The 23,585-nt window shown below is 42.1% G+C and overlaps 1 protein-coding gene across 13 annotated transcripts in view; it reads left to right on the top strand.

The window, feature by feature from the left end:
- The window catches only part of NCKAP5 (NCK associated protein 5), a 918,970-nt gene that overhangs the window by 705,290 nt on the left and 190,095 nt on the right, over positions 1–23,585 (top strand). For all 13 annotated transcript variants that reach the window (XM_064484702.1, XM_064484710.1, XM_064484704.1 and 10 more), the window contains one exon: positions 17,174–17,242. In XM_064484702.1, coding sequence (XP_064340772.1) covers positions 17,174–17,242 — 69 coding nt within the window. The remainder of the gene's footprint in view (positions 1–17,173; positions 17,243–23,585) is intronic.

The following is a 23,585-nucleotide window of genomic DNA, read 5'->3' as shown; positions in this document are numbered from 1 at the left end:
TCTCCTTCAACGTTTTCCATATATTATCTCATTTGAGTCTCACAACGACCTGTGATCCAGGTATTATTTATACCCCCATTTTATAGATGAGGAATCTGAGTGGTAGAGAGGGTGAGTGACTTGCCCAGGGTGAGAGTATTCATAAGTTATGGAACCAGAATTCACATCCATGTAGGTGGATGCCAGAGCCACCCACCTGCCCCCATCCATGACTCCACATTGTCTCCCACGCGTAAGCTGCACCTGGCACTAGAGGACAGTCACATGCAGGTGAAAGTGACAAACTACAAGGAAAGTTGGGGAATTTCACAAGGATGAGCAGAACAAAGACCATGTCTTATCCCTCCTTGGAGAGTCACTTCTGCATCTAATGCTTGCCGTCCTCCTACACCATGAATTCCCCGTTAGCGTCCATGAACATGAGAGCAACTTCTCAATAAGCCATCAGGGAGAGGTCTCAGAGCTACGTGTTTAAGTTGCTGACTTTGTCTTGTATCAAGCTGTTCATGTTGAAAATATGTTAGAGCTAAGATCCCAGACTGCACACAGATAAGAAAGCAGATTTGCAGAGTATATTTGAAATACTTGGGCAGCTTTTAATGTACTCTACAGGATGTGACAAATGTGTGTCTGTGTAAATCAATACGCCTTTCTGTGAAGGGACTAATGGTCTTACGTGAATAGAGAGGCAACGTACATAGAGACCAGTACTCTTGTTTCCTGTCAGTATTTTTAAAGTTCACTGTCGTAACTCTGTTCCCTTGACCTTTACCAGTGATACCTAGCAGAGATTTGAGTTGCTAGTTGAGTTCTAACTGGACATCAGCCCTCGTCCACTTTTCCCTCAGTGTGTGATAAGTGCCTCCTTACAACTTCCTCTCTCTCAGATCATGCATTTCTTAACCATGTTATGATGGCTCTTTAAATTATAATTGCCTTTCTCAGATTTAAAAAGACTTCGTTCCAGACAAATGCAGATTTTTTTTTACCTTATGTTTCAATTCAGGTTTATTATCATTCTGATGCACAATAATAATTGCTTTTTGTATATGGATGTTGATAGTGAAAAACCAGTATGCACTGAAACTCAGGAATCCTCAAATGCTGTGAAACTAATAATTCACATGCTGATAGAAGATGAGAACCTTCGGTTTAGAAAAGCAAAATGCATGTCACCTAGAAGTACGAATGTCTTATCTCTGCTCTCAAACATAAAAAGATGATGTAACATCATTATGGCTGAAAACTCTATACTAGTATCTGCAAATCACAACCAGCTCCTTTCAGACTCCTGACATATATTTACATGCAGTTAATGCACAGAGCTACTCTGCTCTTTGTTCTTTTAAAATAGTTCTTTATATAGTCTTGTCTTGATAGTTCCTAAAAGCTACATTCTTAAAAGACAGTAATTCTAGGACAGCTTTTAAAAATGTAAAGGGGCTGGCTTTTCATAAGGGATTTTAAATATTTTTTTTTTGTATAGCAAATATTTTACACTGACACAATCCTATTTCATTTAACATGTTGTTTATTTAATGTATTTCCACCCAGAGGTGAAACATTTATGTGGGATTGCATTGTGGGTATTATTTTGCTAATTAGCATCCAAATGTGGACTTGGCTTATGTAAATAGAACTAAAAATTAATGTAACAGTGCTTTCTGGGGCTAAAAAGACAATTTCAAGTCTGTGAAGTGTTAACTGCCATCACACTAGAAAAGTTGCCTGATTAATTACAATGGTGTGAACTTGGTCATGTTTTTGAGATGATGTTCCCTCCAGAGCAATTGACTAGATAATTGTGCTCTAGCTGCCACCGTAGTAAGAGGAACTCAGCAGGTGGAGACAGCTCCAGACCCTAGCCTGGAGCTGTCTCCACCTAGCCGCCACTTAACTTGATCAAAGGGAACATGCTTTGTGAAAGTGTCTCTTCAAGGAAATTGGGCAAAATTCTACCACCTGAAGGATAAAATTAAGATTTATTTAATACCCAATCTATGAGTGCACGTGATCCAAATGCTCAATGTGATGACTAAAAGGGCAGAAAAAATAAAAAGTAGAGATCTAATTTTGTCTGTAAAATAAAGAGTGGATTTGAAGAAGCTGAGATCTCTGTCACTCCTGATATTCTTGTGAATGATACCAAAAGACGAATCACAGTGGCTGAGTGGGTAGTCATTACTTAACATTCTCTGGGCTGCATTTCCTTTGTCTATAAATTTATGTGATTAGTCTCGATATCTAACTCTAAAAGTTCACAAATTTATTCAGAAAGTTGAAAGTGCCAGGCAAATATAGGTGTGATGTCATTGAGACCTATGTATAGATATATGCGCTTATATACATACATATATAAAGATCTCTGTATACACATATATATGTACCCCTCCCAGATGACATTTGGCAAAGTCTAGACTTTGGTGTCAAACTGGGTGAGAAGGATGCTACTGGTATATAGTAGGTAGACTGGGATGCTGTTAAACATCCCCCAACACAGAGGACAGTCCCTCCAGACATAAAAATGATCTGACCCAAAATGTCCCTAGAGCTGAGGTGGAGAAACTCTGGTTTGTATATGTATGAGCGTTGGGTGTGTTTTGTAGGGTGTTTTGTTATTTCAGTTTTCATCTTTCTGTCTTTTTCAGTTTGTTCCAAGGGCAAAATCAATAGTAATAGGGATCACAAACATTATTTTGATTGTCACACAAACCTGATCAGTATAACCTGAAAAACAGAAAACATTACACAGTTGCAAACAGAGTCCTCCTGGAGTTTAAGGGCATGATAGCAAGTGGAAATGATATAAATGCAACAGGTATTAACATTTGGAACAGTACTTGTAACCAGCTCATTTCTAGACAATTCTGGGACCATGTTGCAAGCCCTTCATATCACTGCCGATTTCCTTTGACATGAAATGGTATTCTACTTACAAACCTCTTCCTAGACCTTACTCTTGCTGCACTTGAATGGTTTCTAGTCTTACAGTGCTGGCTTATGCTGTGTACACACACACACACACACACACACAGAGAGATAAATACACACACATACTGATAAACACACACATATATAAACTGCATACACACTGTCTCATTACACAGAAGAGTTTCTGTATACAGTTTGCTCTAACTAGATCAACAAGACATTGTTTTCCTAACCATCTGTTGAGACATGGAAATAAGCTTTGCTGTGCACAGCCTAACATAAAACATAAAAATCCATGTTTGTCTTAATGAAATTTCGTTCTGGTTTGGTTACACTTCTCTCTGCTCGACAGACTGCATCAAAGTCTGGTTAAGAGAAATAAGACCAGCCAGGCTCTGTAAGTTGTAGCAGAAGTTGGCTGACCCTCTCATGGACTCACTCAAAGAAGGGAACAGTGAGGACCACGGATGTTCAGAATTTTATAAAAGGGATGGTTGTACTATGCCAGAAATTAAAGTATGATGTGCTTCTTCATCTCTTAAGAATTTATGATTTTATGATGATTTATATCTGGAAAATTACTACTATAAATGCAAAGAAATCTGGGATTTACAGCTGGAAAAAATTTTGAAGATGGCCTCATCCAGTAAGATGATGAGGGAGAAAAAATAAAACCCTGAGAGGTTAAAACAACTTGATCAATGTCACAGCAAGTAAATGCCAGAGCTTGAAATCATATGTTCCTGGCCATGGTCTCTGCCACATTACACTGCTAAAAATGTTTTTAACACCACTAAGTACAACCAAAAACCCAGGTCTCTCGATGTGACACTATGTGTATACTTAAAAAGTCTCTCTGAGATGTCATCTAGGTATAAAATACCTCCTTAGTTGCATCACTGGGTAAGTACACAGTGTACACAGTGATCCAATATTATCCTGGTAAAATGATGTGTAATTCAAACAGAAAAGTCTTTTAATAAAATTGGTGGCAGCCAGCTTCCCAACCTACGTATCTGTTATTGCCCCTGAACTGAGCTGTGAGCTGGGGTGTTTATTCTTTGGTTATCCAGCCCTCAGTAAGGAATTATAGTTCAGCTCCCTCATCCCTTTTCACCACGGGGTCCCAGTGGCTTAAAAACATCTTCCAGCTCCCCCCCACTCACCCATTCAAAGTAATCCAGGAAATTTTAAAAGCTAGAACAAGAAGAATCAGGGTGGTGTATAAAAATATTAGCTCTCTCTCTCTTCTCATGGTTTTCAAAGCAAATTCTGCCACTTGCCAATTCTCTGAAGGGGAGCGAAAGATCAGCCTCTCCCTTTTAGCTCCTGGACTTGCACACCGGGAGTGCAGTTTCTAGAAGGAGGTTTAGTTTAGCATAATTTCATTAAAGCAAAAACAGTCGGGAGTTCAGGGTGCCAAGAAGTTTACTGCAGTGGTTTACAGTACTTCTGAGTTAGTTAGGTCTGTGTGACCTAAAGAAAGCCACTAAACCTCTCTGAGCCTCAGGTTGCTCACCTGGAAAATGAGCTTAACAGTCTCTTGGTCGTGTTGCTGTAAGAATTCCGTGAGATAAACTATACTCAGTGCTGAATGCAAAGCCTGGTAATCATCGATCCTTGTTAACTCTGTCATCATAATTGCCATTTTCCAGAACTCCCTTGCTCATCTCTGTCACAGCTACACCAATGACTTGAGCCCTGGCTTCCACCTTAAATTAGACCCTCCTTTCCAACTCGTGGATGGGTCCCTTCCAGATGTTATTCTCACATCTCAAATATACAAAGCTGAACTACTTGTTTCTTCAAAACTGATTATGTTGAGAACTGTCACAAATTTGAGGGTAACTCCTTTCTCATGGCCAGAACTTATTTACATTTTTTAACTCCAGTTAGGAAATCTGGGGACACCAAATGATAGAAATAAGTCCTGGGGTGTCACATGTCCTTATGGATTCAGCTACAGGCAACAGCCAAACTAAATTATCCTTAGACACTGAATTACCTCTGTTGCACTCCCTCCTGGTAGGAAGGCAGAAAGCTCTGAGTGTGGGAGCAGCTGTGGCCCCTCATGCTGGGGACAGATGAGAGTGGACAGCAGGGCTGAGGCAGCCTTCCTCTGTCTGACTCTCCACTGTCCATCCACTCCACCAACGCAAGGCAGTTGTCCTCAGTAGAAAGACTAGAGGTTATGCATGATAATTAAATGTAATTGCAATCTTCCTAAAGCATAATACCATTTTCCTTGTGAATTCTTAAGCAAAGGTCTTAGAACAGATAGATAGCTAGATACGAGCAGAGAAAGAAGAACATGGGCCAATGTCAGGAAACCATACGTCATGTAAATAATTGGGGTCCTTGGGCAGACAAAGAAAAGCAGGATCCTCTGGACTGACAGGAAACCACACATTTGGGGGTGATAAGGATCCTAGAGACAGACAAAGATAGGTGGGAAAAGGCTCAAATCTTTGGCGTCCAAATGTAACCTTCTGCTCATTATACCCTCATTACAATAAAATTAGCCTTGCAAATTAGAAATACCCATCATGCACCAACACCACGACACTTCCGATCAAGACTAAATAAGAACAAAAATCCCTCCTCCCCTCGGGAAGATGGAGCTTGGATGAAAATAAGGAAATATGACTCCAAACCCTCCCTCCCAATGATACTCTTCCCATTCATTTTTACACCCCATATAACCAGCTTGCCAAAGAAACTCAGCACAGCTGCTTACCTGAATCTGCCCACTCTCCCCTTGAGAGCGTATTATCGCTTAATAAATAGTCACTTTACTTTCTTAGCCTCCACGTCTCATCTCTGAATTCTTTCTGCAACAAGATAAGAACCTTGTCTCTGGTAAAAAAGTGACAGTATTCTTCCATAAAGATGAAGCGAGAGTCAGAGTGAGCCATCAGCACCACTGAAAAGGATTTCTTGTAAACGTGCAAACAATGCGGAGAAAGCTGGGAGAGGTCAGTGGGACTGCGGGCACACCTTGCTTCAGAACAAGGGTTACACATTGTTGTCATTTTTGTCTTCTCTGTGGGAAAGGAAAAAAATGTTACATGGCAAAGCAATAGACTCTTTCTAAAAATCTCCCACAACACTGTCTATCTGTCGATCTTCACTCTCTTTTTCTATCAAAGATTTTATTACCCTCACAGAGACCTAGAATATCAACCTTTGCTTCCTCTTTGGTTGTTGCTGTCCTCATCTAGATGCTGGTTAGGAGCTGGTGAATGTGTTCTGAATTCTCTCTCTAATGTATATCTCCCTCCTTCTTCCTGATGTCACTGATTTAGCTCAGGGGTAGGTTATCCTTGACGGGATGCTGTAGTCACATGCTTTCTGGTCTCCTCACCTGCCTCTGTAGTCCCTCTTTGTCACTGGTGCTTGGTAGTTAGTTAAAATACACGTTTGGTCACCATACCTCCCCTGCACCACAGTGTCTGGTTCCTTCCACTTCTCTGTCCTTAGCCTTGGCTAGTGTCCCCACTCTGCACCCTCTGACCCTGTTACATCAGACCTGGGCTGCCCAAGAACACCGAATCCCTTCCAGAACTCCTTTGCCCTCAAGCCTGCCTAGTGCTCTATTAGGGGTGTGTGTGTGTGTGTGTGTGTGTGTGTGTGTGTGTGTGTGTGCGTGCGCGCACGCGTGTGAGAGAGAGAAATGTGTTTAGAGACAAGTGCATAAATGCATTTTTACAGTGAAAAATTATAATGCAAACAATTGAGTAATTGCTACTAGGTCAACAAATGAAATATTGCTAGTAGCCCAGAGCCCATGGGCTCCTCTCTTATCACAGCCCCCTTTCTCCCCACTAGAGGCAATTATTCATCTGACTTCTGGAATTATCATTTTCTTGCCTTTTGAAAAAATAGTTTTACTTCCTATTTTTGTATCCCGAAACAACATGATTTAATTTTTCCAATTTTCACATTTGTACATGGAATCATGTTCAGAGATTATGCATATGTGTGTATAAATATGTTTAAATGTATTTCCTACTTCTTTTATTCAGTGGTATCGTTGCAAGATTCGTACATGTTATACTTTACATGCTCTCTATTCTACTGTTTCTTATTTCTGTATAGTGTTCCATTACATCAATTTATCACAACTTACCAGTTTGCACTGTTAATCTTCACTTGAATTATTTGCATCTGGGAGCTGGGAAGAACAAAGCTGCTGTGAATGTATGTGTACTGCCATCCTGCTGTGTGTGTTCACAGGCACCGGTAGTGGAGGTACCTGAAAATGGCACTGCTGGGCCAGGAGGTATGAGTCTCCTCTCCTTCAGTAGGTCGAGGCAAACTGTTGTACAGTCGTGTACTAACTTCCACCCCTACCAGTAGTGTATGGGAGATCCTGTTTCTCCACGTGTTTGTCTACACATGCCATACACGTTTTTTATGTTTGTGCCGATCTGGTGCATGTGTAATGATTTATCTTGGTAGTTCTAACTCACATGTTAAAGTAACTTCCTCGGTGGGGTAAAATGATTCCTGGAACACAAATGTCTGTGCTTGTTAACTTCCTCTTTTTGTCTTTCCGTTCCTGTATAGTTTAGAGGTCAGAGATGCCTCTTCCTGAAGGAATTCCCAGTCAATTCAACCACCTGTTTTGCCTGCTTCTTTGTAGAGTGGGGACAACCGCTCAGGTTATATTTCTCAGGCTGTATTTGTTTATATGTTTTTTCTTCAAAATAGTTAAAGAATAAGGACTGTGTATATAAAGAAAACCCTGTAGTCTAAAGGATGTATATGGACTGTCTCTTTCAGCTTCTTTATCTGTAAAGGGGGGGCTAATGTCATCTACCCCATATAGTCTAGGGGTCTTCAGTTATATGAGGTCATAGGGTCAGAATATCAATTGATATTATGTTATGTAAATCAGTCAAGTTTTGTATAGTTCAACTACTAAAATGACAGATGGTTAATGTCACAGACATTCTTTACTCAACAGAGTGATCAGATCCTTTCATGTATCTCAGCTCTGTGAAATTTCTCTGCGACTCTTCCAAAACCACAGAATTCACTCTAGTCTCCTATTACTTGAAAGTTGTAGATCTGGTATTTCTGAAAGCACACTTGGGGAGTGAAATATGTTCAAAGGTTGTTTTTGCTAAGAATTTGAGAGAACCTGAATTTTTGGTTCTGTCACAATTAAAAATACTTGTTACATTTTGAGCACAAATATGTAATTTTTTAAGTTGCTAAGGTTTTCGGTTTTAATAGGAATAATTTGACAGTAGTATTAAATGTTTGGAATAATGAAATGTTTCTACCAGTCTTTAAAAACACACACTTGTCAGATACGCAAATCTTCACTTCCCTGAGTCAACACGAGGCTGACTCCCAAGCACAGTCTGTTCCATGCTGAAAAGACCCATTTTCCTCTTCTAGCTGGTGGAGGGTGGGGGATGGAGTCACAGGGGAGAGGAGGTCAGGTAAATCCCCCCTTAGCAAATGCAGAGACAAAGGAGGCAGCCTCATTAATTAGGGAGGAGGTACATGTACCCTTAAAAATAAATTTATAGAGCCTTATGTTTGAGTTTCCAAAATCAAACATAAATCAAAATCAAAACAGATGTTAGGAAGAAAGCAGAGATGGGAATGGCATCTGAGCTGAGACCTGATGGTCACCATTGGGGCAGACTTGTTCCTGGATGAAAAAGCAGGCACAAGTAGTCAACCCTCTGTGTTAGCAGATAGAAATGCGTGATCACACCATTTGAGAGCTCTTCTCAGGCTTTCTGATAGAAGCGATGGTGTGCGGGATGGTGTGCAGAAGCCAGCTCATGCCAGCTTTTGAGAGCCAATTGGTACTTTTTAGAGAATATCACAAGCTCATTGTGAAACATGGCAGTTATAAATTAAATTATATAAACTTATCTTGATTCAAGATAAAGGGTAATATATACTCAAAATTCATCACTTCCTAATTATGTTACAACATTTGACTTCCACCACAGTGCTCTCTCCTGTATAGTAGGAATGCTACATGAAAGTACTCTGCTCTGCTCTCCTCTCAGCTCTGTGTTTGGCAGCTGGAAATCAGTCATGATGAGAGTAATTACACCATAGAAATCGGAGAAGACCACAAAGCAGGTTCTTCTCTCTCAAAGAAACAGTTGTTCAGTATTTACCAGCATGCTCCTGGAGAGGAGTTTGCTGATTTTCTGATGTGAGCATGTGACTCCGGCGGCTGTTGTGTGCAGCCTATTTTCAGGTGCATGTGTCAGTTACTATTCTGTGTCTGTGTAGCTTTGTTATTCTCACTCTGTGTCAGTCTGAAGGGTTTACTTGGGCTTTTCCATTCTTGTTTATAGCCGTGGGGGTGGGAGCGGGGGTGGGGCAGGCAGAAGGGGACCAGCAGCTGTGGTGATTTGCCAAAATGTCAAGACCTGTGCAAGTAGCAAGGGTTGGCAAAGCAAGTGTGAGTAGAACCAAGAAACAGAATCTTGGAAGCATGAAGCGGAAACATTCATCTCCCTAAACCAATTAACGTTTCTTTTTATAATCCTAGTTGTGGTCTACATCCACAGGATGCAAGAATTGTGTATGCAAAGGATCAGAACTACCAATAGTACGGGTCCCTTCCACGTTCTTGGCACACTGCAGGGTGTGGAAGACAAAGGTGTCTGCCTTCAAAGAGCACTGGGAGTGGTGGGGAGGAATGTGGACCATCCTGGACTATTGTGTGATGGGGTCTATAATAAAAGGGTGGGCAGGGAGCTATAAGAGTATAAGGCATCCACAAATCAGGTAGGCGACTATTTCATGTGTACAGTTTAGGAAGGACGTCGTTCTTTTCAGCTACTCGAAGACATGGAGATTATTACGATTAAGTCCTTCTAAGCCTTACAGGAAATCCTAGTAGGTGATCACTGATGATGCAGTGCCCTCTCCCAGACTACTCCCCACCCCTGCATACCTGCCCACCTTCTAGCTCCTAAAATGCTACAATTAAAGATTCACTCTTTAACCCTCTCTTAAAATGCAAATCCTTTTCATGCTTTGTTTATCAGCTTTGAATCTTAGTTTGAACGAAGCTCAGAGTGTCTCTCTGAGAGCAGGGTTATCTAGCGGGAGAGGGCAGCTGGTAAGTAGGTACCTGAAAGTGGGACTAAGAAGAGAGAGGAGTGAAGGGGCAACACAGAAGAGGGAGACCGCGGGTGCAAGGGGCCAGCGCCTGAGCGAATCTGTATGTGAAGCTGTTTAAAATACCCAGTTCTGAGGACTCTTGGCTGAAACCTTCCCAATCAACAGGACGACTTCTATCCCGGCCAGCACCCTTCCCTGTGATAAAGTATGTGAGCTGCCCAGGGTCCAGCAGGGAGTTGTTCTGTAAAGGACAGAAGGAAATTAGCATTGACTACATTCTATAGTGGGCCAGGTTCTGTGTTAGATGTTTCACATTCGTCATCTCCTTCAACCCCAGAAGAGTAGTGGGTGTGTATATCACTCCTGCTCATCAAGGAGGAGACAGACTCAAAGTCCAAGTGACTTGCCTGAGGTGATGATAAGCAAGAAGCAGCATCAGGATCCAAATAAATGCTCACTTGACTTCAAAGGCCAGGCCTCTTTCCATTGAAAAAAAATTGAAAGGAAATTAGCAAAGCACGCTGTGGCCTCCAATTAGAATCTCACATTTTCCTCCTGGGATGATAGATCCCTCCTACTGCCTGTCAGCTCCAAACATGGATTTCTTTCCAGCATATCCTCATAGGCAAGACAATTATTAAGCTTTCTTTTTGTTTGTATTATGGAAGCATTACCTTTTATTATTTTCCAGATACAATGTAATATCAAATAATACTTTCCCAAATCACACACACTTTTTTCTGTTCTAAATGCGCACACACACACACACACACACAGAAAAATATTCTCTCAGAGGCTTTTCTCCCGCAGTGAGAATCACTGATCTGGGGGGAGAGAAGCAGACTCAGAGAAAGCAATGTGCAAAGCTGTATGGTGTTTTTATCTGTATGTAGTGAAAATCATTACGGTAGGTGTTCTACTTGAAACCTGTAGTCGGTACATTGTGGAAGCAAAGAGCTCAGGGACCTATTTCACATCAAGAGACTTGTAAAGGCTTCCTGGCAGAGATGACAAGTGTGGTGACCATCCCCAATTCCAGAGAAGCATTGAGAAGCTCCTGAACAGTTCTACTACTACAGGAGGTGGGAGCCAGGGGGAGGCAGGAGGTCTGAAGCTGATCGCTCTGAGACACTGCTTCTCCAAGTGTGGTCCCCAGACCAGCAGCATCAGCATCACCTGGGAACTTGTTAGAGATGCACATTCTCAGGCTCTGCCGTAAATACACTGAATCTAAACACTGGGGATGGTACCCAACAATCTGTGGTTTAACATGCACGCCATGTCATCCTGATGCATACTCAAGTTTGCCATCCTCTAGTCTAATGCTCCACCCAAGGATTTAAATTCTGAAAGTACATAGAGGTTTCATTGCGAAGTGGTTTCTAATCAACTCTTTAAAATGAACCTGCGGACATGGCCTGCAGAACAGGTTCTCATTGCTTGGGATCCTACACTCCTTGAGCCATGGATGCTATTTTACTTGAATTTAGATCCCCAGTGACTTGTGCTGGGCCAGACTTACTGGGCATCCCTCAGATTATTACAAGGGTAAGGACATTTTGACAGTGTGTCTATGCATGTATGGGCACAGAGGTTTTTTTCTAAGCCTTCCAGGGATGCATGTCTTATTCCTTTGGTGGATGGACAGAGCTTATAACTATTTCCTGAAATTTTGTAGAGTGGGAAAATTTGCCTCCAAGATGCACAGCAGCTCTAGACGTTGGCCCAGGTATGATCTTAAAAGCAGTCTGTGGGAAACGCTCTTCCACTGTGTACCGCCTCACCCCACCCCTGCCAACATGGCCACCGCCATGACTAGACATGATGAGATGAATAATCCTGAAACCCCATGAGTTTTAACTGATGAAGATAAAAGGAAGAAGATTTAATATCCAGGTCCAGTTCTTGGTATCCTTTGTGTTCAGGCTTTCTACCACTCTACTAGACAGAAATGTAGAGTCTTGGATGGCGTGGCACACACGGCCACTCCCATAGGGCCTTCTCCTTAGATAGTTTTCAAAATAGAACAGACTACAGTGTAATTAAGGATATCTGGGGGCTCTCTGTTTTGTTTTTAAGGCTGAACGTGAAGTTTCTCAGCCCACAGAGTGAAGTTGTTGGGATGCACTATAATGGGCAGCTGAGGTATTTAGCTCACGTGCCACAGGACTCTGTTCGGAGGTGCGATCATAAACAAGTGCGCTTTCCCAAACCATGATTTTTAGAGAAATGCCTTTTTCCTGACCTTATTCTGACCTGTTTGCCTTTGCTAAATGGAAGGGTCTTCTGCAAGCTGGGAAGATGTCATTCTGTAAAAGGCCAGCTATTACAGAAGGGAAGCCGCAGTGTTGCAGCCCTTTTAACTATTGTGAATTGGAGTTTTTCTTCTCTTCCTTTTTCCCCTTCAGAGGACATCCTTCTCTTTCCACCTTCTTCTTTCCTCCATAAAACAAAGGATAAGGCAAGTGTGGTCAAAGTTAACCTTTGGGGGATGTGAGTGAAAGGTAGAGGGGAATTCTTTGTAATGTTTCTGAAACCTTTTTGTCCATCTGAAATTACTTTTTAATTTAAATATATGCCCCCATTTAAGTTTTCAGGTTCAGATCTTAGCCAGACCACAAAAAATGAGTAGAATTTAGAAAGGCCAATGGGAAAGTGAAGCATATTCCATCTAGAACAGTGGAACAAAAGGTGTAGCCCAGGGAATAAGAACTTGACCTTCGTGAGATGAACAGGGGTTGGGCCTGACCTGAGAGGTGGCATATGCTATCCAGCAGCAAATACGTGTTTGCATAGATGAGTGGGGACAGAGTGTAAGAGGTGAAAATCCTAGTGGAGTTGTTATTTTATGCAGAGGAAAGTTTTTTGTATAGAACTGTTCTACCTTTGGTCTGTAGAAAAGAATACTGTCTTAGTGTGTTCAGGCTGCTGTAACAAAACACCACAGACTGAGTATCTCATAAGTAACAGAAATTTATTTCTCTCCATTCTGGAGGCTAGGAAGTCCAAGATCAAGACACCAGCATGGTCACATGCCAGTGAGCATCCTCTGCTTGGTTCATGGCCATAGTCTGCCCCCTCTCACTGTGTCCTTGCTGGAGGGAAGGGACTAGCAACCCTCAGAGCCTCCTTTGTGAGGACTCCAATCCCATTCGTGAGGCTCCACCCTCATGACCAACTCACCTTTCAGAGGCCCCACCTCCTGATACCCTCACTTCGGGCATTAGGATTTCAACATATGAATTTGGGGAGGATACAAACATTCAAGCATCACAGATGTATTGAGAAAGATTTAGACATAATAAGGACTTAGCAGTTTCATGTAGAGCAGTGGTTTAGAAGCCTTGGTCCCTGTAATCATTTGTCAGCTCTAGCCAGCCTGTCCATTCACAGAGCAGGGCCTTTAAGAAACAGAGTTCCTTTTAAGTATATACTCAATCAGACCCATTTTCCATGGTACACCAAAGCAATGTAGATTTACTCCACGAAGCTCTTCAGTTTTGTAAAGACCTTGAAGGACTTCAGGGATGAAATCAGAAACATATTAAATCCCTATAATTTGGAATTATGAGAAAACCACACAGAGCAGGAAATCCTCTCAATCAGGGACTGCTAAGTCTAGCAAAAGTTGTTGATGGCTGTGGAAGACAAAGCTGAACCCAAAGACCCACTACTACATTTGATTGAAGGCTCTAATGACGTCCTCTGAGTACACTGATTTAATAACATACTTATTGAAAGTGGACAAAGCCTGTGTGGTCATTCTGTAATTCTCAGCAGTGACACCTATATTTTCTTTCCCCCTCTGCCTTATCCTTTCTCAACCCTGCCATACAAATAGTCACTATCTCTTTAAATCAAATTTAATTAAGTTTTCTTTTTTCTTTTTCTATTTTCCCCCCTGTTCTCTCCGGTTGGTAGCAGGTTAATACTGAATTTCTAATAAACACAAATGGATTAAAGAAAATCATGACTTCAAGATTATTTTAACTTCACTGGCATAATTGCTAATATCTCCATCGTCCCCTGGGATATGTGGGATTACATCAATTAAATTGGTCTCTGCAACTGAACACATTAACCAGAAATGTGACTACTATGTCTTCACCAGCATCCTTTAGGTATTTAATTTGCTTGCCTGTAAGAGATTGTCAGAGCAGTAAACGTGAGGCAAGTAATGTAAATGGTGTAATGATGGTAATTATCTGAATGAATCAATTCGAGTGTTATTGCAACGTGATATTGTGGGTAGAAGAGAAATGTAGACATCATATAAATTCCCATTTTCAATTTTATTTCCTTACACAGTTTTTCCAAGATGTTAAAAGTGAAAGCTATGTAAACTGGTGTTGCTATTCCTTCCTTTCTCTCTCCATGTCATCCTTTGTGCTGTGGCCTTACTAAATGCGGCAGACCCCAGGAAAGCTTAATTTCTCCAAAGAAAGCAGTGACTTTATAAGATTGAAATTCTAGCAGTTTCTCCATGATTCATAGTATCCAAATATGGGAACCAGAAGTCACTTTGTGAAATGGCTAGTTCATTCCTTTTGCTCATTAACTACTAAAGAACTGTAAACCCAGAAAGGTTCAATGACTTGCTGAAGGTTACACAACCTGGTATGGCCAGGTCAACGGCAATGGAGTGGACCCAGCCTGCGCACCTGGGCTGGGCAAGGAGCTGAGAGGTTACACCTGCTGCAGGCAGAAGGAGATTCTGTGTGACAGGCCACAGCAAGGCCTGGAGGGAACAGCAGCAGGTCAGGAAAAGCTTTCCGTTTAGTTTGGGTGAATGGAATGATAGAACAGTCTAGGGATAACCAGCACTTAAAAATCCAAACAGATGTCAGGAAGAAGGATGGGGCTTCAGGACAGACATGTGTCAGTGCTGAGAATGGAGTGAACATGGTGGGATCCGCCGGAGGGATGGGAGTGTTGGGGAGTTAAGGGGAGTTGCTAAAACAGGGATTCGAGCCCAGAGGCAAAAGGTCAAAGCCAAGTATTAGAATTGAGACCTAAAGAAGTAACAGGAGTTTGGCTCCTCAGCCTTGAATGACAACTAGGCTGAGGTGATCCGACAATGGCTAGGGCATCTCCCAGCAGACTGTTTGCCATCCGTTGTCTTCACCTTTTGTGCACATCCTAGGTCAGTCAGGCCACCTGAGTTTCATTGTTAAGTAACAAATGGGCCTAAAGCTGAAACTTTTCATATATCTACAAAAAAAAAAAAAAAGATTTAAATCAACCAAGCACAAATAGAATCTTCTGTGTTACCAGAAAACAGAACACTAGGACATCAAATTGCTGTCCATAGGAAAATAAACATCAAATACCCGCAGCACTCTGGCAGCAAGCCTGTGTGTCCCAGGGCAGTGGTAGCAGAGGGTACAAGGAAAGCACCCCCAGAAAGAGAAGTTGTGACTCCACGAGCTCAAATCTGATCACAGGTGGAGATGTGGTTCCCAGGGCTGGCTGTGGGCAGGGCTTGAAAGTGTGTGGGACCTAAGGTGACCATCTCAGTGAGGCAGTGTTTCTGGGGGAAAGGAGGCAGAGAGAGGAGAGGTACCATTTGGAAGTGTGATTGTGAAGGGGAAAAGAAGAGGGAAATTTTCAAGATGCTATAGAAATAAAAGAGACATATAAGATCAACCTCCCCAATCATCATCCAGTAAAGAGGCTAAAAAAGGATATACAGGGCAAGGGTGGAAGAATAGCATGCGAAAGTGATCAACTCTGACAAAATAGAAAGAATGCGACTAGAGAATTGTAGGGGAAAAGTGTGAGGGGAAAGTTGACTGCTGCATGTGTAATAGGAGGGGGCAAGGCACGGGATGGTACCTAGATGGTAGCAGTAGAGTGAGACAGCCAGGGAAGTAATGACAGCCATGTAAGAACCGGTCCTAGGTGGGTGGGATGGGCTCGAAGGGGTAGGAAAGGAAGTGACTCCTCACTCCTTGTAGTATAGTTTTGACTTTTGGAATCATTAACGTTTTCCATATTCGGAAAATAAAATGAAACCAACAAGAAGAAGGGAAATTAAATTCAACTACTGTCAGAAACAAAGGAACTGAACTGAGTGTCAGATGAAGAGCATAGCCACACTAAAGTGTGTGGGGTGGGGGCAAGCTGGTCTAGTATCCTGTGAACACAGTATTTTTACTATATACCTGCATTCTAAAGAAAAAAGAAATTGTGAATTTGTCTATTATTTTTTGTAGTGTAACAATTTTGTGTGCACTGTAGGGTTAGAGAAATGAGTAAATAGAATGATGTCAGCAGGGTTGTAGTGAGGGGGGGTTTGCTGAGGGGATTAGGGAGGCAGCCGTGGGAAAGGGTAACTTAGGTCAGGATGCAGGCTGGGACCAGCAGTGGCCGGAGTGAACCCAGGTCACCTAATGCAGAGGGCAGTTCTCATGCTACCATTTCATGGTTCTTCTAAAACCTAATATGCTTTTACTGATGACTTTTATTCTTATTATTTTGCTAATAACCTAGTAAGCATATTCTCCCTAGTAACCCATAGTAACCTATTCAACATTCAGGTACCCACAAGGCTCAGAGGAGCAGGAAAGCAGCACTTTCAAAAAGAGAAGGGAGGTCAGAGGGACTCAAGTATAGTTTATTTCTCCAATTTCTCAGTATAGTCTCATGGTCAAAAGTCACTGAGTAACAAGGGAAACAACGTGTTTAGTCTGCATTTGGAATTACGCTTTCAGGAATTTACCTGAGGTTTTTTTTTCATGACCTAAACAAATCTCAAGTTGTGAAACCGTGACAGGTCTTAATGAAGTGGATTAAGGCACTTCTTACATTTACATTTTCATCGAATGAAATAAACATTGTAATCTTTTTTACGGAACGCTTTCACGTCAGGCCATGATTTGATTTTCTACCTGTTCCGAATATCAAGTTTTGCATTTCTTTCAGTGATAATGTCTTTTTTGTGAACAAGCTGATAAGATGGAAGCCATCCCTGAAATATTTATAATAGTACTTAGAACAAACTTATCAAAGATTCTTCTACAAAATTGTTTTGGATCCTGAGGAGCTATATTTAGTAACTGTATTGAAGAAGCTGTCACATAACACAACATTTCATTGATTTAGCTGTATTATTTTTGTATCTTTACTGCAGGCAGAGAATTCAGCATTGGCTTTGGAAAATGAAAATCAAAGGGAACAGTATGAGAGATGTCTCGATGAGGTAAGGGGGATGTTGAGGTTCTGGCTAAGAGGCTGGACTAGTCAGGATTCCCAGATCTTAATGTATGTCAGATCTTAATATATGTCTATTACCAGTCTCCAGAGAACACGAGCATTTTCTCCTTCAACGGAAGGTTGTAAACATGTAGATACGGAGAAGGAATCCTTCTGCAGGCATCTGCAAATTCCTCTTGGTTACTGTTTCATATTCTTGGGGCATAGGTGGGGGTATGCTTCACTGTATGATAAATTCCTTCTGTCCAGTAAGTGTGATCCCAGCCTGTGAATGAAAAAAGCCACCTCAGACCCGCTGCATCTCCAATTGGATGCCATTTCTGAAAAAGCTAATCCTGGATAGAGTGGGTGGGGATGATGTTCACAGCTGGCAACCGGAGGGAAAAAATCAGCAAATTGAGAACAAGTCAAGAAGAGAAAGGGAAGTGGGGAAGAAAATTTGAGCAGATTGAAAGGAGACAGGGCCACGCGCATGAGTAAACTCAAGAAATATTATTTGATGATAATGAAAAGATGAAGGCAGAGATGGGCATTTCAGAGTTCCCGAGAGGCGAGGAGAAAATCGAAGTGTGTGCAGTTCCCTCATTCTCCTCTATCTGTACTGTACCAGCCAGCTAGGACCGGCCACTGGCCTCCCTGACAAGCTCTCATCTGGGACATGGCTGGTGATTGGAGTCATTCATTTAATGGGATAACTTTTCTAGTCAGTGGCCCAGTCCTCTAAAACTTGCACATATCCTTCTAGGAGATTCCATTTGAGAGTTGTTATGTTATAACTAACACTGATTTTAAGAAAATAAGAGAAACTATGTTTCATCAAGTTCCATTCCCTTACCAGTGGAAACTGGTATTGTATCTTCAGTCTTCTCCTCCTCATTAACAATTGGGAATATCTTTTCCAAGAAATGCCCTTGAACTTTCTTACCCCTTCCCTCCCCCTGATATTCCCCTTGACTGTCCCAGAGGTGATGGGTTAAAAGACAAAGAAAGCAGGCTCAGATCCCACGTGTGGTGTCAATACCTCCGCCATATTCTTCTCTCCTCCCTTGCAACTAGAAATGGTGTCTTTCCTCAGAGTTCCACCTGTACTTGGTATTTTCCAACACCAGTGGTTCTTGAAATGTGATCCCTGGACTGGCAGCATCAGCCTCATCTGGGAACTTGTTAGAAATGCAGATTCTTAAGATCCATCCCCAGCCACAGAGAGTCAGAGACTCTGGGGGTGGAGGTGGGCCCAGATAACCGTGTGTCCGAGTAATGCGCTGCCCACGTGAGAGCCATCATCCTCACAGCACAGACCACTTTGCATCACAGTTACTGATAGTGGTTGAAGAACCCACAGAATGTCCCCAGAAAATTGCTTAGTTATTTCATATTTTAATTCTTTAATATTTCCAGCCATATATATTCATTAATCAAGCAAAATGGTGTTTGCAGTCCTCTGCCCTGTCAGGATTTAAAAGGACTGAGAATAATCTTGACAATGTCCAAAGTTAAAAGAAGAACTAGTAAGTTGACATGAAAAAGGGGAGTGATGACTCAAGGTCTAGTGAGGCCAGTCCAGCCCTTCTTCCCCCTGTTCCCCAGGCTCTTGGTCCAATCAAAGTTTTAGGGCAAGACAGACCAAATAGATCCAAGGATATTAAAAGGAACAGATATTGCCCTTGGGTCATATGTATTGATCAACAAAATTTCATTTAACTCCTGCCCAGAAATTTCGAACGAGACTTAATCTGTATTCAGAAATCAAATGTATGTGAATCACACCACAGAAACTTATTTGTCACAATTTGCCCACAAGTCAACCCACCCTATCAGCCTAAAGCTCAGAGTATTTCTTTATGGATACTCACCTTCTGTTTTCTGTGTCCCCTATGCCTACTTTCTGAAGGTTTCATCAGAACGTGTCCTGTAAAACTTAGGTTTTCACCCACAAAATCATTTAGTATAAAGTTTCCACTGAAGACAGTATTTTCAGAGGGAGACTCTCTATGTTCTTAATTGCAGAAATTAACTGTTGCCAAAGAGGTGATTTGCAACAAAGAACCACCTCTGAGCAGTACAAATGTTTTGTATTCATGAATACTGGCCCCTGATTACACATGCCAGTTGTTTTGTAACTAATTGCATGAGAGTAGACAATTCATTTCCACGCATTGTAAGAGAACACTCTCCAAGGGGTAGTTGAATGTAATAATAATGCCCTGGAAATTCTTTTCAAGGCTTTTTATACTAATTAGACAAACTAACAAGGTAAGGCTTCATGTAAGTTATTTCCTTGCTAGTGGGTTTCATAAAACATGCACAGGTGGATAAAATGTAAATTTAAAGTGTTCTGCAATCCCTTTTGCACTGATTGTTATTTTCTTGGAAATGAAGAACATACTGAAGATTTGGGGAAAACACTTGGGAGTTGGCCATGCCCTCTGTGTGTTCTAATAGAAGGATGTGTTTATTCAGAAGAAACAGATGCACATCCATAGATACACAAACACATACACATACACGTGCACACACTTTGCCACTTCGTTACCACCTCTACTGCTACCCAACCCCTCATCTCCTCGCCTTGCAATGCAAAAGCAAAACCAAGGACCAATCCTGATTTGGGGGGCCATTGGAGGTTTTCATGTTGGAATTCAGCTTCTTTGTCCAACTGTCAGACAGTTTGCTGGCAAGCAGTGAAGTGCTGTGTAGTCTCGGTATTGCCTCTGCCAGTTCCTTTAAGACCAATCTATTCCCATTTAGAGAAGTATAAGGACACATTTAAATAAGTAAAATAACATCTCTTCAAACTGCTACCTTGCATTTAGATGCATTCAGTATCCTCCAAGTCTTTTGTTTGTTATCAGCCTCACCTAGGCCCGGGGACGTCAAGGTGCCCCTGGCCTAGCAGGAGCAGTGATGGGGTGGTTAGTCCCAGAGGGATGAGGTGCGGGCAACTCACAGAGGAAATGGACTGCACTGGGGACTTGGAGGACTTACAGCACAGTCACCAAAGGGCAGAAGGAGCAGTGGGGAGGGGAGATGGTGAAGGGAGCCGAGCTGAAAGGGCATCTTTAGCAGGAGGGGCTGGGACAGGTAAAGTCTGAGATCTAGAAAGGCAAGTGGTTCCCACTTGGGCTCACCTGGGGAGCTGTAAACATACCACTGGTTGGGCCCCCCGCTTAGAGATTCTGATCTGATTCTGGAGTGGGGCCTGGGTATTAGAATTTTGAAAGCCCTCCAGGGGGTTATAATATTCAGCCAAGATTAAGAACCACTGCCCTACATCTCTGAATGCTGTGCCTTAGAGAGCATTTTCAGAAAGTGTCCACAAGAGGAGGAAAGTTCTGCCTAGCTGGATATGATAGAAGAGCAGTGGGCTCACATGGAAATTAGGGTTATTTCAATTTCTTAACAGTGAGCAAAAAAATTTACCCTGTCCTGGTGTTTCTCAAAGTGTGTTTCTGGGCCCCTTCTGCCCAGAAGGAACATGTGTCTCGATTGCTTAAATGTGATTCTCAGACCTCACTCAGCCCTTCTTAAGCAGAATGATGGGTCAGGAAATTGACAGTTTTAACAAACTTCCTAAGCACAGCTTTTGCACAGCGAAGTTGGAAAACTTGCCTCCCCATCAGACCATCAGAGTCGGGCCAGAGTTCCACAGTCAGCGAGGGTGCTATATATAGTATTTGAGTTCTTCTCGACTTCTCCATGCTCTGCACTTCAGAGCACAGGGGCAGGGAAAAGCAGACCCCAGGGTGTAGTTCAGAAAAAAGAAAAAAGCTTCAGAATTTATTTTAAACCAAGATTGACTAAAGACAGAAGCAAGTTGCTAAGAATGGTTCTTAACTTTTCTTTCGGATTCTGCTGCTATCTGCCAAGACTAGATTGTGGAATCACCATCAGCTTTCGTCATCACGTCTGTGACCTAAGTTATCTTTAAAATCATTGTGTTGATAAATGTAGATGAAAGATGACCCTGCTCATGTCTCTTACATGCTTCAAATGTTCATTTCACAAATAGATCTTGAAATCAACAGATGATCGACTTCTTGTGCCCACTCTAGACTCAGCCCACCACGGGCAGCACCTGTGTTCTAGTCACCACTATTTCTCCAAGATCCAGCACAATTTTTGGCCCAGACTAGGTCACTTAATGCATATTTGTTGAATAAGTAAATGAATGAATGGAGATTATCAGCAGCAAATTAATTTCCAAATTAGTTTTTGCTGGAATCCCGCATACATATATAGATGAGTTTCCCCCACCCCAGTATTTTATAGGATTTTTTTACAGCATAAATAAATAATATAGGTGCTTAGTGACTTATATTTATACATGCATATTACGCACACACGCAGACACACACACACATATGCACACACACACACGCATACTTCTTTCCTTTACAAATGAAAGCCCATATGTTCAAACCGTCCTTCCTTAAAATGGGTTTATTTTCTGAAGTCTGAGTGACCAAATTCAGATTTAACATTTATGGGATGACTGCTTTTTATCAAGTACTGCCCAAGGCAGTTTCTCTGTTTATGTCTGTCATCGCATACATTTTCCACAACTCTTTTAGAGGTTCCCCTGCTTTACATATGGGAAAAGTCAGGTTGCTCCCCTCCACTTCCACTCCCCCCACCACATATCAGTCAGTGATCTACACAGGCAGCATTTGAACCTAGGTCTTTCTTGTGATCTTGTCCCAGTGTTCCTCGCACCTGCCCTCAGCCACCTTAGTACAATAAACCAAGCTCAGAAACACAGAAAACTTCTCCAAAGCACATTTCCCAAAACCTGTGCTTCTGCTACCGGGTTTTTAACTTACCTTGCTGATATGACAGTGGCTTTGCATTAAAATAAATAAATAAAATAAAATAAATAAATAAAATTAAAAAGCACATTGTGCTGAACACCAGAAATTGACACATTGTAATTGACTGTACTTCAATTAAAAAAAAAAAAAAAAGCACATGAGTGGATGCAGGCAAGACCACCAGGCAGGAGGCCAGGACTGTTAAGCATAGTCTACTGAGCTCCTCAGTCCCCCACCCTCGACCCCACCCTTGACCCTGAACCTCTTGCAGATGCAGTGAGAGTAGGTTCCCTCTTAGAAGAGACTCCGAGGCAGGGCTTCTCGTTCAGCCTCAGGGACCATTTTGCAATAAAACAGCAGACATCTCTGCAGCCTGACTTCTCCCTCTGCCTGCCCCCTTTCAGGGGAATGTGGGAGAAATCATGATCCCTCTACCCTTGACAGGGAAGAACAAAGATGTGTGGGTCGAAGATGAGCCAGGTGTCAGAGGAGCTGGCTCATCTGAGAGAAACCTTCCTGAGAGGAAAGGAGAGGTGGACTTGGGCCCTCTCTGTGACGTCCCTGTCCCTGTCCCCCCTGCAGCCCTGCTCCTCTCCTACATGTGAAGGGGGGAAGGTGCCATGTTGAGCCTCAGGGACCTTGTTACACAAGCCAGGGGCTTGAGGACTGTCAGCTTCGCTTGTGTCTCAGGTCCCCCTGGCCCAGCCCAGCTGTTCTTTATTTTTTCTTTGGAGAGGAAAGCTGTCAGATGACACTGGAAGGGATTTGTTCTCATTAGCTGGGCCTGCGAGTGTGTGATGATTTGCAGCCCAAGTGCTAAGGGCATGAGGCACGATGCTCTGGTGAGGGCAGGGACCCATTCCAGGGATCATCTTGTGAACCTATTAGAGGTTGCAGGCGCAAGCGCCGAACAGTTGTTCTGTTGATGCATCAGAGAAGCTGAGCTGGTCATAGTAGTAACAAAACCCAAGAAACGATCTTTATAAACAGTGCCAAGGAAAGCGTTTGTATCACCTGCCTGCCTTTCTGCAAAGAACCTGTGAGCTCTGCTGGGTAATATAACCCCATGTCAGGAGGTAAAGAAATAATGCATTCACATATCTTTGTTCAATTTTCAAGTAGAGTAAACACTTGTCCAAAGTACATGCCAAAAGGAACTGTATCAGAGAGAGTCTGCAAGCCTATAGGGCAAACACATTTGGACTACAAAGATATAACATATTTACTTCTGTAAGCTCTTACAGATAAGATACTCATTTATGACTCCCATTAAATCATGCAGAGAGCTATTTTATGCGGCCACCATTCTACAGACTAGTTTAAGTGAGGAACCAGTTTGGGGGAAGAAAAGAAAATATTGATATTAGGCAGTTTTACGAGAATGTAAATCAAATCCAAAGTTTGCGATCCAAAAGGATTAAATTATTTATGGTATAAATTAACTCTGATACATTGTTCCTGATTCAAGCAGCATGAATAGATCAGTTCTTCTGTTGTTGTTTTTTTAATTTGCAAGAATAA

The sequence above is a fragment of the Camelus dromedarius genome, chromosome 4 (genome assembly GCF_036321535.1).
Source record: "Camelus dromedarius isolate mCamDro1 chromosome 4, mCamDro1.pat, whole genome shotgun sequence".
Taxonomy (NCBI): Eukaryota; Metazoa; Chordata; class Mammalia; order Artiodactyla; family Camelidae; genus Camelus; species Camelus dromedarius.
This window is presented reverse-complemented; position numbering and strand designations above follow the sequence as displayed.